This window comes from Phaenicophaeus curvirostris, chromosome 1 (assembly GCF_032191515.1).
Source record: "Phaenicophaeus curvirostris isolate KB17595 chromosome 1, BPBGC_Pcur_1.0, whole genome shotgun sequence".
NCBI lineage: Eukaryota > Metazoa > Chordata > Aves > Cuculiformes > Cuculidae > Phaenicophaeus > Phaenicophaeus curvirostris.
Window position 1 is genome coordinate 91,901,687 of NC_091392.1, and position 19,531 is coordinate 91,921,217.

General features: G+C 36.9%; 1 protein-coding gene across 1 annotated transcript in view; it reads right to left on the reverse strand.

The window, feature by feature from the left end:
- Positions 1-1,284: 1,284 nt before the first annotated feature.
- The window catches only part of SENP7 (SUMO specific peptidase 7), a 35,165-nt gene continuing 16,918 nt past the window's right edge, over positions 1,285-19,531 (reverse strand). Inside the window, exons 11-25 of the mRNA XM_069868001.1 lie at positions 19,359-19,510; positions 18,432-18,578; positions 16,899-16,932; positions 16,038-16,211; positions 13,399-13,661; positions 12,220-12,353; positions 10,887-11,003; positions 9,225-9,344; positions 8,340-8,432; positions 6,881-7,092; positions 6,409-6,461; positions 5,212-5,249; positions 4,908-4,976; positions 2,628-2,778; positions 1,285-2,419 (exon numbers count right to left, since the gene is read on the reverse strand). Coding sequence (XP_069724102.1) covers positions 2,282-2,419; positions 2,628-2,778; positions 4,908-4,976; positions 5,212-5,249; positions 6,409-6,461; positions 6,881-7,092; positions 8,340-8,432; positions 9,225-9,344; positions 10,887-11,003; positions 12,220-12,353; positions 13,399-13,661; positions 16,038-16,211; positions 16,899-16,932; positions 18,432-18,578; positions 19,359-19,510 — 1,895 coding nt within the window. The 3' untranslated portion in view covers positions 1,285-2,281. The remainder of the gene's footprint in view (positions 2,420-2,627; positions 2,779-4,907; positions 4,977-5,211; positions 5,250-6,408; positions 6,462-6,880; positions 7,093-8,339; positions 8,433-9,224; positions 9,345-10,886; positions 11,004-12,219; positions 12,354-13,398; positions 13,662-16,037; positions 16,212-16,898; positions 16,933-18,431; positions 18,579-19,358; positions 19,511-19,531) is intronic.

Sequence of the window (19,531 nt, forward strand, 5' to 3'; positions counted from 1 at the left end):
ACAAAGGTACCTGGAGCAGAACTTCTTTTCCACAGACCTCCTAGCATTCACCTCATATCTGTTAAATGCAAATGGCTGGTGGACCCAGGATTTTTCCAGGCTAGTTATTCAGACTGTCAATATACACCTACTGTGTGTATACATTAAAAGCAGTAAACATGGCCTGTTTTACACTCAGCTCACTGGCTATCTGTGGCAGCTGGGAAAAGAATGGCAACAATCATTCAGCAACTTCTGGAGATACTTTTAATATCAAATGTATTGGCATTCTCATAGCATATAACTAACAATCTACAAAGGTAATCCTTCAATGTTATAAAACCAGTTTAGAAAAGTTTATACGTGACTTTAGCTTTTAAATGTATATAAACCAGTCAATCTAGAAAAGAACAGGTTACTTCATGACAAAAATTAACTATACCATAAGAAAAAGCCCAGAACTATTTGTCATAAGGGAACATTGAAAATATGCATCAATTAAAAAGGCATAGAGAAAGGGCACACATTTCCACATTTTATCTTTCATCAGATAGAATGATTCGTGTTTGAGAAACAATGGCAGGAATTTCTTTGGATGACTGTACAGGACCTGAAGTAGTAACTGGATTTTTCCAAACACTAAGTTTCTGAGTTTTCTTGAGGGAAGGGGCCCTGAGAATTCTGCAATGCCATAAAAATGTCCATACCTTTGGGTTGCCTTCAATTTTTATTTTAACTCTCTAGCTTACTTCTAGATATAAGTGCTCTATAGTTTTGTTTTGTAGATGATACATTTATGACACAAGTGGTTTTGATGGTTAGCCAACATATCATCATTCTGAAGGGTGCAATGACAAAGTTTACTTACAGTGGGAAGCAGGAGAACGTATCCTCTTAAAACAATCACCCTCTATTGTGCAGTAACCACAGAAAAAACTGTGCACACGTCAAAATGTTATTGAAGTTTTATGAGATCACTGTTTGAGGAAAAGCTACATAAGCACATTTTAAGACAACAATAAACTTGTGCTGGTTAAGCAAATCAAGCCCAGTTTCAAAAACTGAAATATTCAGACATTTTTACTCAATTCTCCTGAGCAAAGTATAAATTCAATTTTCTTGTATAGAATCATGGAATCATAGATTAGTTAGGGTTGGAAGGGACCTCGAAGATCATCTAGTTCCAACCCTCCTGCTATGGGCAGGGACATCCCACTATATCAAGTTACTCAAGGCCCTATCCAACCTGGCCTTAAAAACCTCCAGATATAGAGATTTTTTAATATCTAAATAATATGTAAATTATATATTTTAAAGGCATATTATACATAATTAAATGAACTTTTTGAATGAAAATTACCTTATTTTTCAGTAAAACAATTCAAACTTTTGAAGTTATAGAATCACAACCTGCTTGCCCTTCTAATGCAAGTCATGCCATAAGATTTGCGGGAGTAACTCCTCAAAATATTGTGAAGAGGATTAAAAATCTACATGTATTGCATTTACATGTAAAATAGTTTTAGGAGAAATTTTGCTCTCAAATCTGACTAGAAAAAAAATCATAAAAGAAAAAAACCCCTACTCTCTACTTTAAAAGATTTTAGTGGTCACTCCAAAGCAAATGTCTTCTACTTATGGAAAAAAGAATTTATGTTGAAAATGCTAGGGAGGGAAAAAATAAAAATAATCAAAACTCAGCAGTCTCGGATCTTGGCAGGACATGCAGACCACTTCTGTATATAATCAGAAACAAAAGAAAAAAACACATCTCTAAAGAGAGTCAATATTAGATCCTTAAATAAAAAATACATAGTATTCATTCTAACTGTATAAGCTGGAAAATTGAAAGAGACCCAGTATGGGGCCAAAATCCTGTCTTCAGGCCTGACTCCCACGTGATCATCCATGCTTATATTACAGAGAATTGTAAAGAACAGGCTGCAAGATGAAAATATTTTTACATTCTTGTGGTGCATACCTGTACACAGCTTTCATATTCCAAGTAAAAAGTCAATTAGTTTATCCGTATGTATTAGCTTTAACTTACATATTTAGACTTTTATGTACAATCTTCTCTTTTACACTCCACAACTGCATTCTATGACCACATAACACAAATGAAAAAAAGAAATCTTTAAATAAATACACACTGAACAAACAAACAAACAACTTCTTGAGGTGGTTCTTTTTTTTTTTTCTTTTCTTCCTTGCAAGGCAGAAAGAGCACAAATGCTGCTGAACACAGTTTCAGTTACTTTATACAGCAATGTTCTTTGCCAGGTCTGGCTTGTTAGATTTATTAGCTGCTGCTGCCACTATGCTGTTGAAAATGCAGTTGCAAGATCAGGTCTCGAATTTCTTCTCTTTTGCTTCTGATCAGCTGACGAGGGAACCACTTCTCCAGATGCAGCGGCTCTTCAAAGTTAACTATGGGATTCTGGTAACAGGAAAAGGAATATTTACCGCACAAATTTCATAAAGCAACCTTAAAAACTAATTCCAAAAAACCCTTCCATTACTGCTGAGACCAATAAGGCACAGACAAGTTTCCATTAGACAGCTTTTGTGTCCAGCTATTTCCCTCAGAAATAGGTTTTTCTGAGTTTAATGTGATTTTTGGGGAAAGGGGTAGTTTCCATTTGTACCTGGAAAAAGCTTTCCACATATTGCAGCAAATAGATCCCACAATCACTGCTGTTATCTTGTTTAGGCACTCTGGGACACAGGTCAATCATAGTTGATTTATTGAATTCTCGATGTGTTTTTCGTTTAGCTTCCCACTCCATTTCAAGGTACCTACAAAAGAAAGTAAACAGATTAAATACTTGAGAAATAACTCCCAAGCTCAAGGCATTTTGGGATATTACTCAATATTGTTCTGGAACTGGACAAAAAGCTGAAATAGCTTTAATCCATTTCTTTCACCAAATCTGAAATTCACAGAGGGGATTACCACAATTTCTAATATTCTATCACACTCGGGTATCTCTACTGCATAATAAGCAATGTACAAAATAGAAAGATGCATGATTTTATATAAAAACAGAGTTATTTGTGCTGAGTTTCTTCAAGCTATTAGGATACCAGGGTATTCTTAAACGTAAACTAAAAGAAGAACTCAAATCTTTCTTGGCTATCACACAGATTCTTCCTGGGCTCATCCTAAGAGGCCAGCAGTGGTTTTCCAACCTGAGTAAACCATTATAAAATTTCTTTCACTTTACAAACAACTTTAGTTACAACTGCATCAATATAACCCTTGCAACCTACTAGCATACAAGGTATATAAAGACTTATTCAAAATTTTAAGGGAACATTTCTTTAATGATTATGACTTAATCGTTATCAGACTTTTCTGTTGTTTTTGCGCTTCAGTAGCAACTCACTGATGCCACATTCTGGGTTGCCCACTGAGTCTGGAGATGGGATTGGAGGCATAAGGGTCTGATTTTCAAAAGCAACAGTTATCTATACTTTTCTGCTCACTTTAGTCATAGTTGCGAAGGCTCAGAGCTTGTGAAGGCCAAACATAAGATCTTACTTTAAGGAACAAAAAGTATATACATTAAGTCAGGCTTTGCATTTTTATAAAAGCCTCAAGTCCTTGCAATTCCGAGAATAAAAACAGATACAGAACACCCCAAAAACCTTTGGGGAATATGGCAATTGTGAAAAGAAGGAAAACATGCAGTAATTCAAAGATGACTGCTCAGAGAAGCACATTCCCTAGAAACTGTAAGAATCTGTGACTTTAAAACTAATTTGAGCCTGACCACTGCCCAAAACACAATAAAAATCAACTCAAGGAAAGAAGAGGTCACAGAACCCCTGCAGTAACTTCCTTAAACTTCTGCTTTCAGAGTGAAACTGCAACTTAAAGGACTAAGAGGTCTGCTTTCTAAACTTCTCTAATACCACAACTCCATAAATCATCTCTCATGACATCTCTCTGAACTCCAGGAAACCACTCCCTCTGGAATCACAACCCCAGAAATAGCTCAAGATATAGAGATTTAAAAAATAAAATAATAATTGCTACGTCATTCTCCCTCCGAAGACACACATGGTGGGGAGGCCTCTCTATCTAGGGAAAAGATAGTTTCAAATAAATCCTGATTCTCATCTAACCTTTAATTAGCCTTTTGAAAAACTTACTTTTACAAGGAGAATATATTTTTTGGTTTACTCATTTTGTTCCTTTCAGTGAAGTGGATACAACAGAGAACAAAAAGAACAATGCTGCTCAGTTTCAAATATTTAGTATTATTAACTTTTTAAAAAGTTGTTGAGGGACGTTAAAGTCAATAGGAGCATGTAGAAATACTAGAAGCTTGAAGATGTTCTTCCAGTACTTACATAGTTATCACATAAAAGACTGAGTATATTTTTACTCTCACTTTTCAAAACAAATAATTCCATTCTGATAGAACTATACAGACACATTCATCTTTTAGACAGCTTCAGTCTAGTTTCTACTTCTTTTTGCACAGAGATAGCAGTGGATTTAGCACTATAATTCTGTAAACTCCATCAAAAAAAATAAGATCGGCCCTTTGGAAAATTAGACATTTAAATTTCAAAGGATTCATTTTAAAGAACCTTCGTTTCTACCCTTAAACATACCCTCCATTACTGAAATGGAGAGGTTAAAAAAAAAAAACCAACCAAATCACCTCTACTTTTTAATTGTTAAAATATCAAGCAGACTGTCAAATTGAAAATTTTTGCTTTGTATCTGCACTGCAGATCAAAGAAAGGCCTTTTACACAAGTTTCTGTAATGCTACCACAATTTTCTTTGTTGTGGATCTTCATGGATTTTCCTTTAGCATTAAAAATGTACACCTTTATAGAGAAAAGTATTTTTAACACAGAAATATGACCAGGAGCATCTCTTTGTAATAAATAGAAACTGTAGTTACTTACTCTCTCAAAACCTGAACTGTTTTCTGCACAGAACCAGCTTTCAAAGAATCAAAGATGAGGATACAAGGTCTGTAAACAACAAAAACAAAACCCAAAAAATATCTTTGTAATCTTTCATTGCCAACACTACTGAAGCATATATTTTGTCTGAATACAGTTTAAAAATAGCATCAATATCTGAATAAACATGGGGAAAAAATGGACAAGCTCCTATAGCTGTGGATTTGTGACAAACAACTGAATGATTGCAGAATTTCTTAAGACAATTTAATGACACAATATCAGTATGAAAACAGAAACGTACCTCTTACAAATCTGCCTTTTGGAATTATTTAGGGAGATCTGTAAGAAGAGAAAATATAAATAACCTTTAAAAAAACCTACAACAATCAGAAACTCAAATGTCTTCATGGATCTAAAGATAAAGCCAGAAAGGCTCTCATTCCAGAAACAGAGCAACCGATAAATAACTTTCAAAAATACGTGAAAGCATAGCACAGGCTATAAAGGTTGATTTACTTGTTTGTGTGTCTTAAACACTTGTCTTATTGCAAAACTGTGTGTCCTTTAAGAAGCCTGGCATCTTGCTGCCCTGGTGTTTAAGGCATGCGGTTGAAGAGGGGAAGGGGCACAGCACCTTGTAAATAGGTGAAAATTGCTGAATCCCTGTGACTGGGCTGAAGAGGCGAAACCTCTCTTGACTGCACATATGCCCAAAGGGTTCAAGAATCAGCTGTTCTGGCAAGAGTCTCTTAAACTGTGAGTGACTCCTAAAATACCCAGAACCAACCCCAGAACCTTCCAGAAAGGACTTTTACATGCTCCACTTGGAGAACTTTACAAGCAGGGATACTGCAAGAGCTCGGGAAGACCCTTCCTCTGTGTGCCTCACATGCTAATAAGAGATGGAACTCCTCTATAAATAACCCACATAAACAAGCAAATGTGTACACCCGCTGCCCTATGGACCACATTTTCTGCTGAAATATTCACTGGATCTGTTTGGGTGGTGATTATTTCTCTGTTATAGTCCCCTTTCCTGCTATTTTTCTTCTCTTTTTTCTCTCCATCCTTACTCTCTCCTTACATGCCTACCTCAGCACTTCTCGGCCCTTTTGGGTGACATTGACTGTATTTGTGCTGTGCTATTTGGTAAAAAAACTAACCTTTTGCCAAGTCTGTTGTAAATTGTTGTGACTTAACTGAGCTTGAAGTAAATACTGGAATTTTGAGTAAACACCTAAGGTCAACATTATTACTTCCATTCTGCCACAAAAACACTCAACAGATCATCTATTCACCCTGCTCCTGCAGAGTAAGACCAAGGCCTAACACAGGTAACACAGTTAAACAAAGGAGGACTTTAGGCTAATTCAAAGTGCCTTGCACATGCTGCAAGCAATGTAAACATCAACAGCTGCTGCAAAAAAAAGATGATGCAAAATCATTTGATCAATTCTCAGAGCCTTCAGAAACCACAGTAATACAAAAAGAAACTTACTTTAGAAATGCCTGAATCCAGGACTGAAGCAGGAGCAGCAATTTCATTGCCACCTAGTACAAAAGAACAAATTAAGAAGTCTTAAGAAAACATTTTCTAACTATTTCCATTTTCAAATTCATTATTATTAGGATTCAAAACATCACAGTAAAGTATAAACTAATTCTGCTTCCCTTCTGAATGGTCAATCAGCAGAATTACTAAGGGCCTGCCTTCCTGATAAAATTCCTACTGAAGCCAAAAAACTTTCCACTCGTGATAGGATCTCAGCCACTGATTTTTACATGTCCCTTCCAGTATTTTCCAGAGTTGCAGACAACAGGAACGCAGGGCAGTCCTTGCAATGCATGGTAATACACATCTCAATCTTGATGTGAAAGATACTTTGTAACACATAATATCTCTCCTTAAAGGATTAAGACACTATTAAAACTGTATATGGATTGACACGATTTTCTTCTAAATTACTTACCTTTTGAGAATAAAATTCTGTTAGCATCCATTTCTTCTTCATCCTTGCAGTTACCAGGAAAGGCCAACACTGAACCAGTTCTACTGTTCTCACTCTCTGACTGAAGTGGAGACTGTTGAAGCTGGTGATGTAACGAATTCTGATGGGGACACTCTTCATATACAGCTTCTTCTAACCAAGGAAAACAGATGACTGCAATATACCAATGAGACCTGACCAGTGGTGAGGAGAGGGAGGGAAAAAAAAAAGGTCAAAACTGTGTAACATTTGGTTCCAAAGAGGATATTAGAAGTTTTTACAACATCAAGAGCTCATGGACAACTGTTCTGTGACACATAATCATTGTTGCTGTGTTCCTTCATGGCATCTCCTACTAATCCTCTCACTTGATTTTTTTTTGTTTTGCATTGTGGCATTAACAGCAAAAATAAGTATCAATTCCTTTAAAAAAAACTCAAAGCCCACCACAGCAATTTATCAGTGTTTCATCACCCGTTCCACGCTGTTGAAAAACAAACAAACTAAAAATTTAATAAACTCTAATGGTTATTCTATTTTTTAATATAACTGAGGGATGGCATGTCTGCAGCTGTTTTGCATTTGTCACCCTCGGTGATTAGTTTTATTGGAGTTTCCATGTGCATTCAACTGGGCCAAAGCACAGACCATGAAGTCCTACTCGTGATCCGTTAACACTGGGTTTCTGTGATTTGTTTCTAGAAATCATAGAATAACCAGGTTGGAAGAGACCCACCGGATCATCGAGTCCAACCATTCCTATCAAACACTAAACCATGCCCCTTAGCACCTTGTCCACCCATGCCTTAAACACCTCCAGGGAAGGTGACTCAACCACCTCCCTGGGCAGCCTGTTCCAGTGCCCAATGACCCTTTCTGTGAAAAATTTTTTCCTAATGTCCAGCCTAAATCTCCCCTGGCGGAGCTTGAGGCCATTCCCTCTTGTCCTGTCCCCTGTCACTTGGGAGAAGAGGCCAGCACCCTCCTCTCTACAACCTCCTTTCAGGTAGTTCTAGAGAGCAATGAGGTCTCCCCTCAGCCTCCTCTTCTCAAAGCTAAACAGCCCAAGCTCTCTCAGCCGTTCCTCATAAGGCCTGTTCTCCAGCCCCTTCACCAGCTTCATTGCTCTTCTCTGGACTCACTCCAGAGCAAGTCCTTAAGTGCACGGGAATCATCACGACACACAAATTATTTTGAAAAACACATAAAAGAAATTTTCAGTAAGACAGAAAACAAAGATGCAAAGCTCACTGAAGGCAACTGAAGTTTAACATTTGAAGACACTTCAAAATTACTCATTCCACACCTGTCACTTCTTCAAAATCTAGTGTGTTCATTTCCAGTGATCCAATTTCACAGCCATAAATCTTTTCATTCCCACAACATTCAATTGCTTAAATGTTTAACTATCAGAAAAGACGTCTAAAATACATAGACTTACTCCTCATTCACAGGCACAAAGATATAATCTTTACTGAAGATGTTTATATGACGAGTCCATGTGCTTACTCTTCTGTGCCTTCTCTGTGCCGCTCTGCAGAAACCAAATGACAACTGTTGATCAGACTTGTTCCTTTTAGTTAAAGCAAGGCATAGATATGAGTACTCCTAACATCTTCCCAATCCCTCCTCGGATTTTTCATTTTCTCTTGAGATTTCCACAACAGAGAAAAAAAAAATCAACTCACCAGTAGGCACAAGTGAAAAGTGACTAACAAGCTATTTTGAAACCATCTTAAACTCTTCTGGGAAAAAAAAAAATCTACATATTTGAAAGGACTTATTGTGGTTATTTATCAAAAAACTATTATTTACTACATGGCAAAAATCTCACCTAACCACCACCCAGTGGAAAACCAGTTCTATAGCAATTTACAAACATCCATGAATTAAACTTCACAATAACACTTTTAAAGGCCTGTCTAAGCCACCTTTTCCTACTAAAAATCTGGACAATAATTTATTACCATTATGGACAATGAAATATGTGGTGAAATTTTTAATAGAGCAGTTTATTAAAATGATGCATGCCTTGTGAAACTTTTGAGCCTATAAAAAAAGATCAAAAATATATAAATAATTGTTTGAAGTAAAGAGTCAGATAAAGATGGAGAATGGTAAAAACATTTTCATTCGCATTCAGAATGAATCACACAGATTGTAATGAAAAACAGTATGCTTAAATTGCGATAACTTTTAAGTATTAATCCTTTAGAGAACATTGATTACTATTTTATGTACTAACTGGGAGATGATCTGCAGAACTTCCAAGTGGCATCAATAGGTAGCTTGTTTCTGGTCATAATGGCATCTAAAACGAACTTACGAAACTTTGAGATCCCCCTCAGAATTTTTTTCTGTCCTGGTCAGACACTTATAGAAGAAACTGCTGAAAATGTGCGTACGATCAGCAACATGTTTTGGTACTTTCTCCAAAAGCAGATATCTAACAAAGAAAAAAAGAAGGAGAAGTTCAACTTTCTTTTCTAGAAAGTATCGTTACTGATAAAAAAGAAGAACAAACATTTTAATGACTTACATACTCAGGTTATGCTTACTACCAGTTGTCTTCACAGGCGCTAATCATGTCAAACTTTCTTGGCTGAAAGTACTAAGAATGCAGTTACTTTTTATCTCAGATGTGTGCTCCAGTATTAATGCTTCAGTATGTATTTTTAGAGTTAGATTTCTAGCCCTTCCAATTAAGACAGGCTTGAAAATCTAACCAAGTGTAAGTCTATGAAGTGTTACACTCCTGAGTATACAAAAAGAATTTATCAGTTAAGTACCATAAACTGTCCATTTTGTTTCCACAGGTTATGCATATGAAAGTTAAGATAAATATAGGAACTCACTCTGTATGACTTTACTGCTGATTATCTTACTACAAACACCAGCTTGAGTGTTTTATTCTGTCACCCTAGAAGGCCAAAGATCTTGTAACTGCAGTGATCCTACACAAGGTGCCTCCAGCTTCACTCCATGACGTGGGCAACACAGTGATACATGACACAGCGTGCAACACCATGAAAACTGACAATGCAGAAAGCCTAACAAATTTAAAAAGCAGAGTTGTGTCTCCAATGATTGCATTAAATTCCTTTAAAAAGGAATTATTTTATTTTATCTTATACTCCTTTATAAAAGGAATTATCTTCCTTTTCTGGAGAGATGAAGCTACAGATATTGAGAGGACCATGCTGCATGCATGATTCATTTCTAATTTAAAGCAAAACACACATGGCTTTGCTGTAAAACCATACTGAAACACTGTGGTATATGTTTCCTTTCCCACTCCTCTAGAAAAGAAGTTTCAGCTGGCTTCGTACTGCTCACAGTTACAGCAGCCACGCTGGATGCCAAGCAAAATTAAATTCTTGCAGACAACCTCTACAAAAGCCAGAATTCTGCTTAGGTTTAAGTCAGCACAGGGGAAAGAAATCTCAGCTTCAGGGAATGGTGGCCCACAATGCTGGTTCTGGAAACCTTCCTTTCACAAGCAACTTTAGCAGGAAGGTATGAAGCACACAAGCCAAGCACAATTTCCTCAAGGGGTATTACCTGTGTTCCTTTCTGCAGGAGCTGTGCATCAGACTAATTCCTGAAATTCTGCACAGAATAGCAGAGCACGCTCCACTTGATGTAAACTTAGCAAATAAACTACCTAGTACAGATGCTCTAGTTTATTCAACAAACGCCTGCTTAAAACTGCTCGGCTCCTTATGTTCTGTAAGGTTGCCAAGGGGCTTCTTCCCCTGAGTTATTCCGTCTGGATTACATCACAGCCCTCTAGAGGGGAAGAACGAAACTGCAACAAATGAATCTGTTTGGAATACATAAATGCTTTAAAAAAAACCCAACTTACAAATTCATCATACTGTTACTTCTAAAATAGTTGTATTTTATTTAGTGACTAACATTTACAATAGCATTCAGGTCCAGATCAGGTCCCAGAAAGAAGGGTACAATTAAGGCTACAATTACTTACTTGAGATAGAAATCAATGATGACATCATTGAGAAACTCTCCATCTTCTAAGCAATATAGGTCTTCTCTTGTGACCCCCAATCCTCTTTTTGCAGGTGGGGGTGGATAAACAATTAAACTAGAAAACACAGATCACATTGTAACAGTCACAAACTGTGTTTTACGTAACTTTCTTCTTAGCATGAGTGTCCCACACATAGAGGATTTTCTAGACCTGTTACAAGCAGTAGTTCGCAGAACTGTTAACTAACTGAAAAGCCTTTTACCATTTCTTCCCCCAACAGTTAACTGTTACAAAAGAAATATGCTCCCCACTGCACACTGAAATTTTAAGAAATCTTTTGAAAAGGAGATTATTTTTTATCTTCATCTTATTTTGCTATTGTTGAAAAAAGTAATTTTTAATGGGTATATAAAATGGTAAGAAATACTAGGGGACATATGCTCAAATGGTATGAATGAACAGTGATTTTCTACTCATTAAGGATCCAATAAGGACTCCCACGTTTCCAAACGGAAAACTTGGATTTAGACACCATGCAGCATATGCACCACAAGTGGTTTGAAACTGGCCAAGTTACTTTTAACACTAATACTTAAAATGTATTTTAAAAGTTCTAGATTAACGACCATATTATTTAACTGGGACCATGAATTGACCATTTTTGCTGTTGCAGAAACAAACTCAATTGCTCTACTACCAGTAAAAAGTGACAGCAAAAGGCAAGAGTTGTTAACAATAATTTACTTCACTAATATTTGCCATACTAGAAGTAAGAGCACTAACAGGCTGCTGCTGAACTGAAGCATGTCAGCACTTTCACAATATCTTGCTGCATTATACATTTGTATGTTCTCATTTTCTAATGTCTTTCACTAACTAAGCTCCTGTACTAACTACTAAATTGTATGACAAACTAATTATAACTAGATTGTGATACAACAGTGAAAGAAAAAAAATATTTAGATTAAAATAAGAGGCTCAGCTTAAGTTAGCAATGTTTTTGCTGTGATATGGACTTAGATGGACACTCACAGAGGCCATGAGGTCCCTACCCTCCAAATGATGCATCAATGATATATATGAGCCTGTAGCCACAATTCAAGTATTCTCTAATTTCTCTGAGAAGTTCTGTCATCCTATATCATACCTATTTTGTCTGTTAACTATTAGGATGGAAACAGGAATGCAACTACCTTCACGCTTGGTGATACTTTAAATTTCTAGAGATCTTTCACACAACACTTTCAAATCAATTAGAGAATGCTTTTATTCCAGCTATTTATTAAATATGCTTTATTTTCACATTCTCATTTGTATGAAATATACTTACTTATTAACTGCCCCTGTTTCTCCTACTTCTTTCCATTCTTCATTCAGTGCAGAGGACAGAGAGATGGAATAGCAACCACTATTCTGTTTATTTGCAAGGGCATAACTGGGCCTGACCACTTTTGGTTTTGATACCTGCCAGAAAAAAATCCAGACAATAATAATAGTTAAAAACATTATACAGCCTGATATGCAAAACAGAATACAAAACCCAAGTCTGAAGCCCACAGGAGTACCCTGCATCATTGAAGGGGAATCTTGCTGGAGAGCAAAAATGTAAACATTAGTATTTAGGCAAATGTACCACTGCTCAGACAATAAAAAAGTTATGTCCCCTTTAAAATTATAACAGTTCTTAATCTGCTCATAACCTCTATCTATAACTGTTTAGGCATTATTCAGCCAACTGATGCAGAACTGGTTTTGGAGAACAAACAGGACCTGAAATGATGGAAGGAAGCATCAGACTGTCTTATTAGGAGCTATGTACACTTGCAAGGTTTGAAAATCTAGTTCTTAACAATTTGCCTAAAAATTATACAGAGTTGAACTTGCTGTCTCCATTTTTAAGTTCACGGTTTCATAGCCAGATTGATCTATTGTCTCTGTGTTTCTTACTGATGGGAACAAACACGTAACTTCTGAAGTGATAATGATGTGGGACTGGGTTGAGACATTTACTCCTCACATTAACTTCCATGGCTTCATCTACCCAGCAGCCTTAGGAATTGTTTAGCATTTCAAGCTGTGAAGCCCCCACAAGAACACCAAGAGATGTCTGGAACGAGCAAGATACATCCTCTGCTGCACCCCTTCACTTCCAGCTCAACTGAAAAATGGCCCCACTACTCAATCTTTCATTTACTCCCAACTTACTGCCCTGGAGACACGACAACAGCAGGAAATCCCTGTGGTTCTAGGCACACACAACCATGAGACAGCCTAAAGCTTCAGTAATTGCCACTAACTGATGACATCTATGCATTATCCCTCTGTGGACACAACATATTTTACTGCAACTCTTGTCCCATTGTGAAATAACAAATATGGCTGATTTATTTTTTTTTTTAGCTATAGATTAAGAAAAAATTCACTTTTTTGCAACTCGCTAATGTAATATTTACTAGAATAAGTAAATGCCAACAGGTGATGATGAATGAAACTACAGCTACTCACTAACCTGAACTGCAAGTTCTTGAGCATCTGAGGTATCCTCTTTTGGCTTATGCTGATTTAATAGATCCTTACTGTAACTCATAAAAGAGGTCTCTTCAGGAGAAAGGTCCTTAAGGAAGGGTAATGCTTGTTTTAAAGACAAAATATCAGGAAGATCTGGTGCTCTGTTTTTCTTGCTCACATCTGTAATCAATTCAGTCAGTCTGTCTTCTTCTGATTCTGTGAGTGGTTGGGTCAGTTGAAGAAATACAAATTCACTAGATTTGGCTGGAAAAAGGAAAGAATGGATAGCATTAACTACTAGGTTATGCGATCAAAACTTATCTGTACAACCACAAAGGAGCGTAAAGAGACAAAGGTTGGAGGGGTAGCCCAAATAATACCCTGGCCAGGTTATCACAGAGGCCAGGTTATCACATCAGCCCACCAAAGGCCCACTTCCACAAGCCCAGAGGAGCAGAGGGGCACAAGGGCAGGTAGGACCCAAATTAAGGGCTGGGAAGAAGAGACACCCAGTCTAAGCCCTTCACAGGGCTGTCCCATCAGCCCCAGGGTCCAGACCTGAAACCCACCAAGACAAAGCCTTTTGGATTGAGGGGGGTTGTGCAGCTTAAGTGTACAGCAAACATGATGGGATGCAGGGGAAAAGCATTTTAGGATTGCAAACGACTTATTATCGGATGTTTCAGGAAAGGATCAAAGGCAGGCAAAGGAAGGCATTTAGGTAAACTGGGGAGGAAGAAGTGTGGGAAAAGAGGGCTAAGGGCATTAAAAGGACCAGTCACATCTAAATAGTTTATTGGTCAGAAAACTTCTCTGGCCGTGCAATGTTGTCTTCTTAATAAATTCCTATCTTTCTTGTAGGCGAGGGATACTTTTTTCGATCTGTGTGGATGGGGGTCTGAGTGTGGCAACTGGAGTGAGTATGGGTGTATAAGTGAGCATGTGATTGCTAGCAAAGATCAAGCTAAACTAGGTGAACAGGCAAAGCACCTTGAGAGCCAGAGGGGTGAGTAGGTCCCTAAGGGACAGCTCTCATGGCTGGACTGCCTGTGTACCACTAAGGATTAGAGTACACGGGGGTCAGGTACCAGGACCAGGAGAGTCCTGACCAGCTGTGTGACTGCATGCACATGACTGCCATAACAGCAACAGGCAATGTCCTAAGTGACTTGTAGGTCCAGGTGCCAGCAGCTGGGGAGACTGGGATCCAGGACCAGCAACTGGGCAGACTGAGTGCCTGAGCCCAGCTGACAGAGGGATCCACCTTGTACATATGCGTGCATGTGTGTGCGTGTGTGTGTAGTAGGCTACCATACTACTCAGCCAGAAAGGGGAGAAGGATGAGGCTGTTGGTGCTGTCTGTGTCCATATGAGTGCTGTATGTCTGTGTTATCTGTGTGGCCAGTTATGTGTATACGTGGTATATGCATGAGCTCTGTATGCTCTACCTATCGAGTCTAAATCTTCGCCCTTGTGACTGGTTGGACTTGGGGACACATTGTTGCAGCAGCCTCACTCCTCTCAGACTGTCAGATGTGGCACAATATATTTCATCTAACATTAACACACTAGGAAGGCAGAGCAGAATCTTAGCAACCATTTCCACAATCTGTAAATACGCCACCGATTTGTTTCAAGTCATCTCTACATACATTTCAAAATATTTACATTAATACATATTTAAACGGCATAAAACATTCAAAAATAGAAATTTAATAATAACTCCTGATGGTTTATCCTACAAGAATGTAATCAAGGTAAATAAACCTAAGATTTAAAAAACACCTTGGAGCTTCATACTCAGATTCTACTGATTTCACCAGGAGCTGCATCTACAGAAGCTAACAGTAATTTTCATAAGCTCACATGAAGTAAAGGTAAATCACTGCAAAAATTTCACTTAGTATCTCACTTCAAACTACTCATGCTCCTTATGTGAAGTAAATTGCTTACAATTCTTTTTCATACAGGTGGTTATTATACAGGGTAAACATACTGTTAAATTTTACACAAGCAACGCAATAATTATTTTGCTAGATATTATTTTGCAATTAATGTAAAAATGTTAATGTAAAAATCTTGGGTGATTGTGCCACTCTGAACATTTGATCGAAAATTACACTCGGATTTACAGACCCTCATGCTAAAAGAACAAATAGAGCCAGTCCATAAGACCCTACAAAAAACTCATTTGGCCTTCAGTAGATTTTTTTTTTCCCCAGTAACAATGCAATGGCCCAAAGCAGCCTTGTCAACAATCAAATCAGCCTTTAACTGCCAAGCCCTTCGTCTAGCACATTTGTTACTCAAGAGTAAGGACACTTCAAACATTCCATTTATTTTAAAGGGAGGGATACTTTATACACAAACCTAGTTTTAGAAGGCCTCTTCACACAGATTACACTTGAGTTGTGTTACAGGGTGGTTTTATTAAGTAGCAGTGGTTTTGAATCACATCGTTAGATTTTCCTTCCAATTACAAGTATAGTGAAATACTTTAGAAAACCAAAAATGACTAATTTATCTTTGAAAAGCTATAGGCTTTCCTCATATTCCAGAAGCACAACTGTAAAATAACCACTTTACTGACATGCCAAACATTAGATGTTTTCATTGCATTTAAGGAAATTTATTACTCACATGGCTTGCTGGTGCCTAGCTTTCCGATCTGGGTTTCAATCTTTTCTATATAATCAACAGACAACCAAAGGAAAATGATCGTTGTTGAAGAACAGCCACCATCACTTCTCCACAAGCCAAACCTTCTCAGATCCAGAGTATCCACCGTCAGGTTAATATTCTTATTCAGAGCCACTGCAGAAAACAGAATTTAAACAAACATATCTTTCACAGCCACAGGTAATCATAAAGTCATACATATTATATAATAACTACATACTAAGACATAAGTATGATCAGAATGCATTAAAACAGTACTTACAGATTTTATTCCTGACATTACATAAAATGTGTTCAGAATTTCATGCTTAAATCAGTTTTATCAATGTGAAACAAAGCTACCAAATTGTAATACCAAAAACTAAACAACTGAACACAGTATTCTCCATGAAAAAAACGTATTTTTGCACAGAATAACCACAGTTTATACCTTTAATTTGATACTGTAGTATAAAAAAGAATGAACAGTGAAAAAAAAACCACTAGCATAAATTCGTAAAGCAAATTTCACACTTAAAAATGGTATACAACATGAATACAGTTGAAGTGTAATCCAACATAAGCATCACAGTTTATAATGACAAAACTGACAATCATTTTTGTACCAACCTAACAGAAGTCCTCCTTAAAAGTGTAAGAACCTGTTAAGTCATTACTGCTTACACTGTATACACTGATACTTTTATTTATTGAAAAATGCAAATTTAAAAAATTATTCAATGTCTGTATGAAAGCAAGTAAGATTATAAATATATATGGAGTATTTCAGTGTAGTTCTTTAAAGATACAGTTAAAAGAAGGCTAAAGAAAAAAAAATCTTACCCTTAAATGGGATCGTAATACACTTGCTTGTAAACTGAAACAAGATAAAAAAATATAAAATTAGTTTGCTTTTCACAGATTGATTAAAATAAAATAAGAATGTCCAATTATCTGTGCCTCCTTCTTAGCTTATAGCCAAATAAATGGAAGATAATATGCTGCAAGTGTTTAGGTTGGAAAAGATCCTTAAGTTCATCGAGTCCAACAGTCAGCCTAATACTGCCAAGTCCAATATGCCTAATTTGAGACTTAATATTGCCTATGTCACCTAAAATAACACTCCTAAATATATATTACATTATCTAAATGACAGCAAACTGACTTCCCGAAGTGCTTACCACTGAGAAATATGGGGAAAGTTGAGGAACTGTTTACAGGTCCCATAAGAAGAAAAAAATTACGAACACCTTGGACAAAAGGAGCTTATTTGTAAGCACTCCAAGACGAAGACTGTCAGCTGCACTATTTGAATTAAGGACACTATATAAACGGTCTAATGCTGGGGTTGAATTGTTACCTTTGACTTAAAGGCCGTTAAAATTTCTACTTACACTGCTATGTAAAAAAGACTCAGCTAAATAAAGAACATTTTCGTGTCACATTGACAAAAGGTTGTCACATACATTGAGTGAAAAGGTTTCTCTTACGTTATCACAGTAAGCACAAAGTTGGTTTTTCCAAGGAAAAGTTTCATTTTCCACCTGAAAGGATTGATTCTAAAAGTATTTCAACTCATCGCTCATATGATTTTGGCATATTAATTTAGGAAATTTTCACTAAAAGTTTTCATTATTGCATGAAAACTGCTGAACAAAACCACTCTTTTGTGAAAAGCTGAAATTACTTTTACAATGCGAGATTTCAAAATTTCTTACTGTAAGCAAAAAACGTATATATACATGTTCAAACATTTATCTCTCATCTGCAATATATAGAATGAGCCTCTTGAAACTCCTGCAGCTGGTACTTCACTTGAAGTACACCTTCACTTATATTTCTGCCTGCTGTGAGCAGCGCGTTGCCTATGCACTGCTTATGCTTTTGTGGTGGTTTTATGTTCTTTAAAGCTATAAAACAAGCAATTCTCATTTTAAAATGAAAGATTAGCACATATTATATATCTGAACTCTGACCACTATGGATTAGTTTATTTTAATAGCTGGACTATTTCTGAGAAGAGTAGCCAGTGTTTATTATAATAAAGTGACACTAACACAACCATTATTTTCTGTTAGAATTTTCATTAAAAGCTTCCTCAGTATGATTTCTGTTCAAATATAGCACTTACAAAGTGCTTATATGCTACAACCTTTACCTCTGAAAACTGGGGCCACAGAAAATCCCAGTTAGCTTTTCTACTGACAGCTATCCAAACATATGATGTAATGGACTACACACTATTGTTTAGCTAAAGCAGCTTGATGCAATAATAATCAAAACTCAGCACTTCCACATTAAGTACCACTAGCTTTGCTTAACCAGAATTCTAATTTTTAAATATTGTCAACATATCACCATAATAGAAAAACTTACCCTAGCAGGACCTGTTGATAACCATTTAAATTTCCCGATGTACAGACTATCAAATTCAATGTCCAATCCTGGGTTCATCTGTTTCCTAGATGCGCTTCCAGAAGTTAAGCTGATAGGACATTTATCTTCAACTGACTCTGTTAAAATCTGGGGGGGAAAAAGTGTATTTACTGCAGGGATCCAAATTAGGTACGTCCCTCCTTTATTCTTAAGAATTTTTTCTTTATGTTGGAAAGAACTTACTCCCAAAGCCAACTTCCATACAAGTATTCCATCCAAAAAAGCTGTAGATACTATTACAATCATTTCTGACAATGTCCTCAAAGGCCTAACATTGTCTTACACCACCTCTAAGGTTCCCACTGCCAAGACATAACCTGTGCTTTTTACTAATCAAGAGCCAAGTAAAAACTCAAATAACAGAGCAACAAAAAATACTACTTTTGATATCAAACGTACAGTATCCAATTAAATGCTTATGATCATAATGATGCGTCCGTGAGAAGAGGCAGCAATAGCTTTTCTGACTTATTTCAGGATTACAGAGATAAGCCAAATCCAGGTCAAAGCAAGCAGCACAAGGATAAACAAGTCCAAAATCGGACATTTATGGCTAGTTTTAGATTCAAATTCCACTGCTAGCCACACAGGAAAGGGAACTTTACCCTATTTCTGTCTGCTGTTAAAAAGACTTTTGATAGTCTTCATGCACTGAATTACAACAGAGGACTGGATGACAAGAAGCAGCTACAGACTTCAACTATGATCAAGATAAAACTAAGTAAAAAATAACTTTCCACAGATGTTCCTGAGACTAATTATATCTGCTCTAAGCATTTCTCTTTTGGTCTAACGTGCAAGAAAAAAATAAGCACTGGAGAAATTAAAAGGTTGGCGTAACAATACATAGGCCAAAAACTGGACTACCTGCTCTGTGTGTCTTTCCATCTTGTCTTCCGGTTGCTCTGCTAAGAAACATATGTCAGACTGTTGCTCTCTCTTATCAGTGATACTACCCTGCAGCAGCTCTGTACATCTTGGTTCAGAAAGTCCATCTTCATCATCACTGGAAAGGACAACTAGAAAGGAAAAAAGAAGCA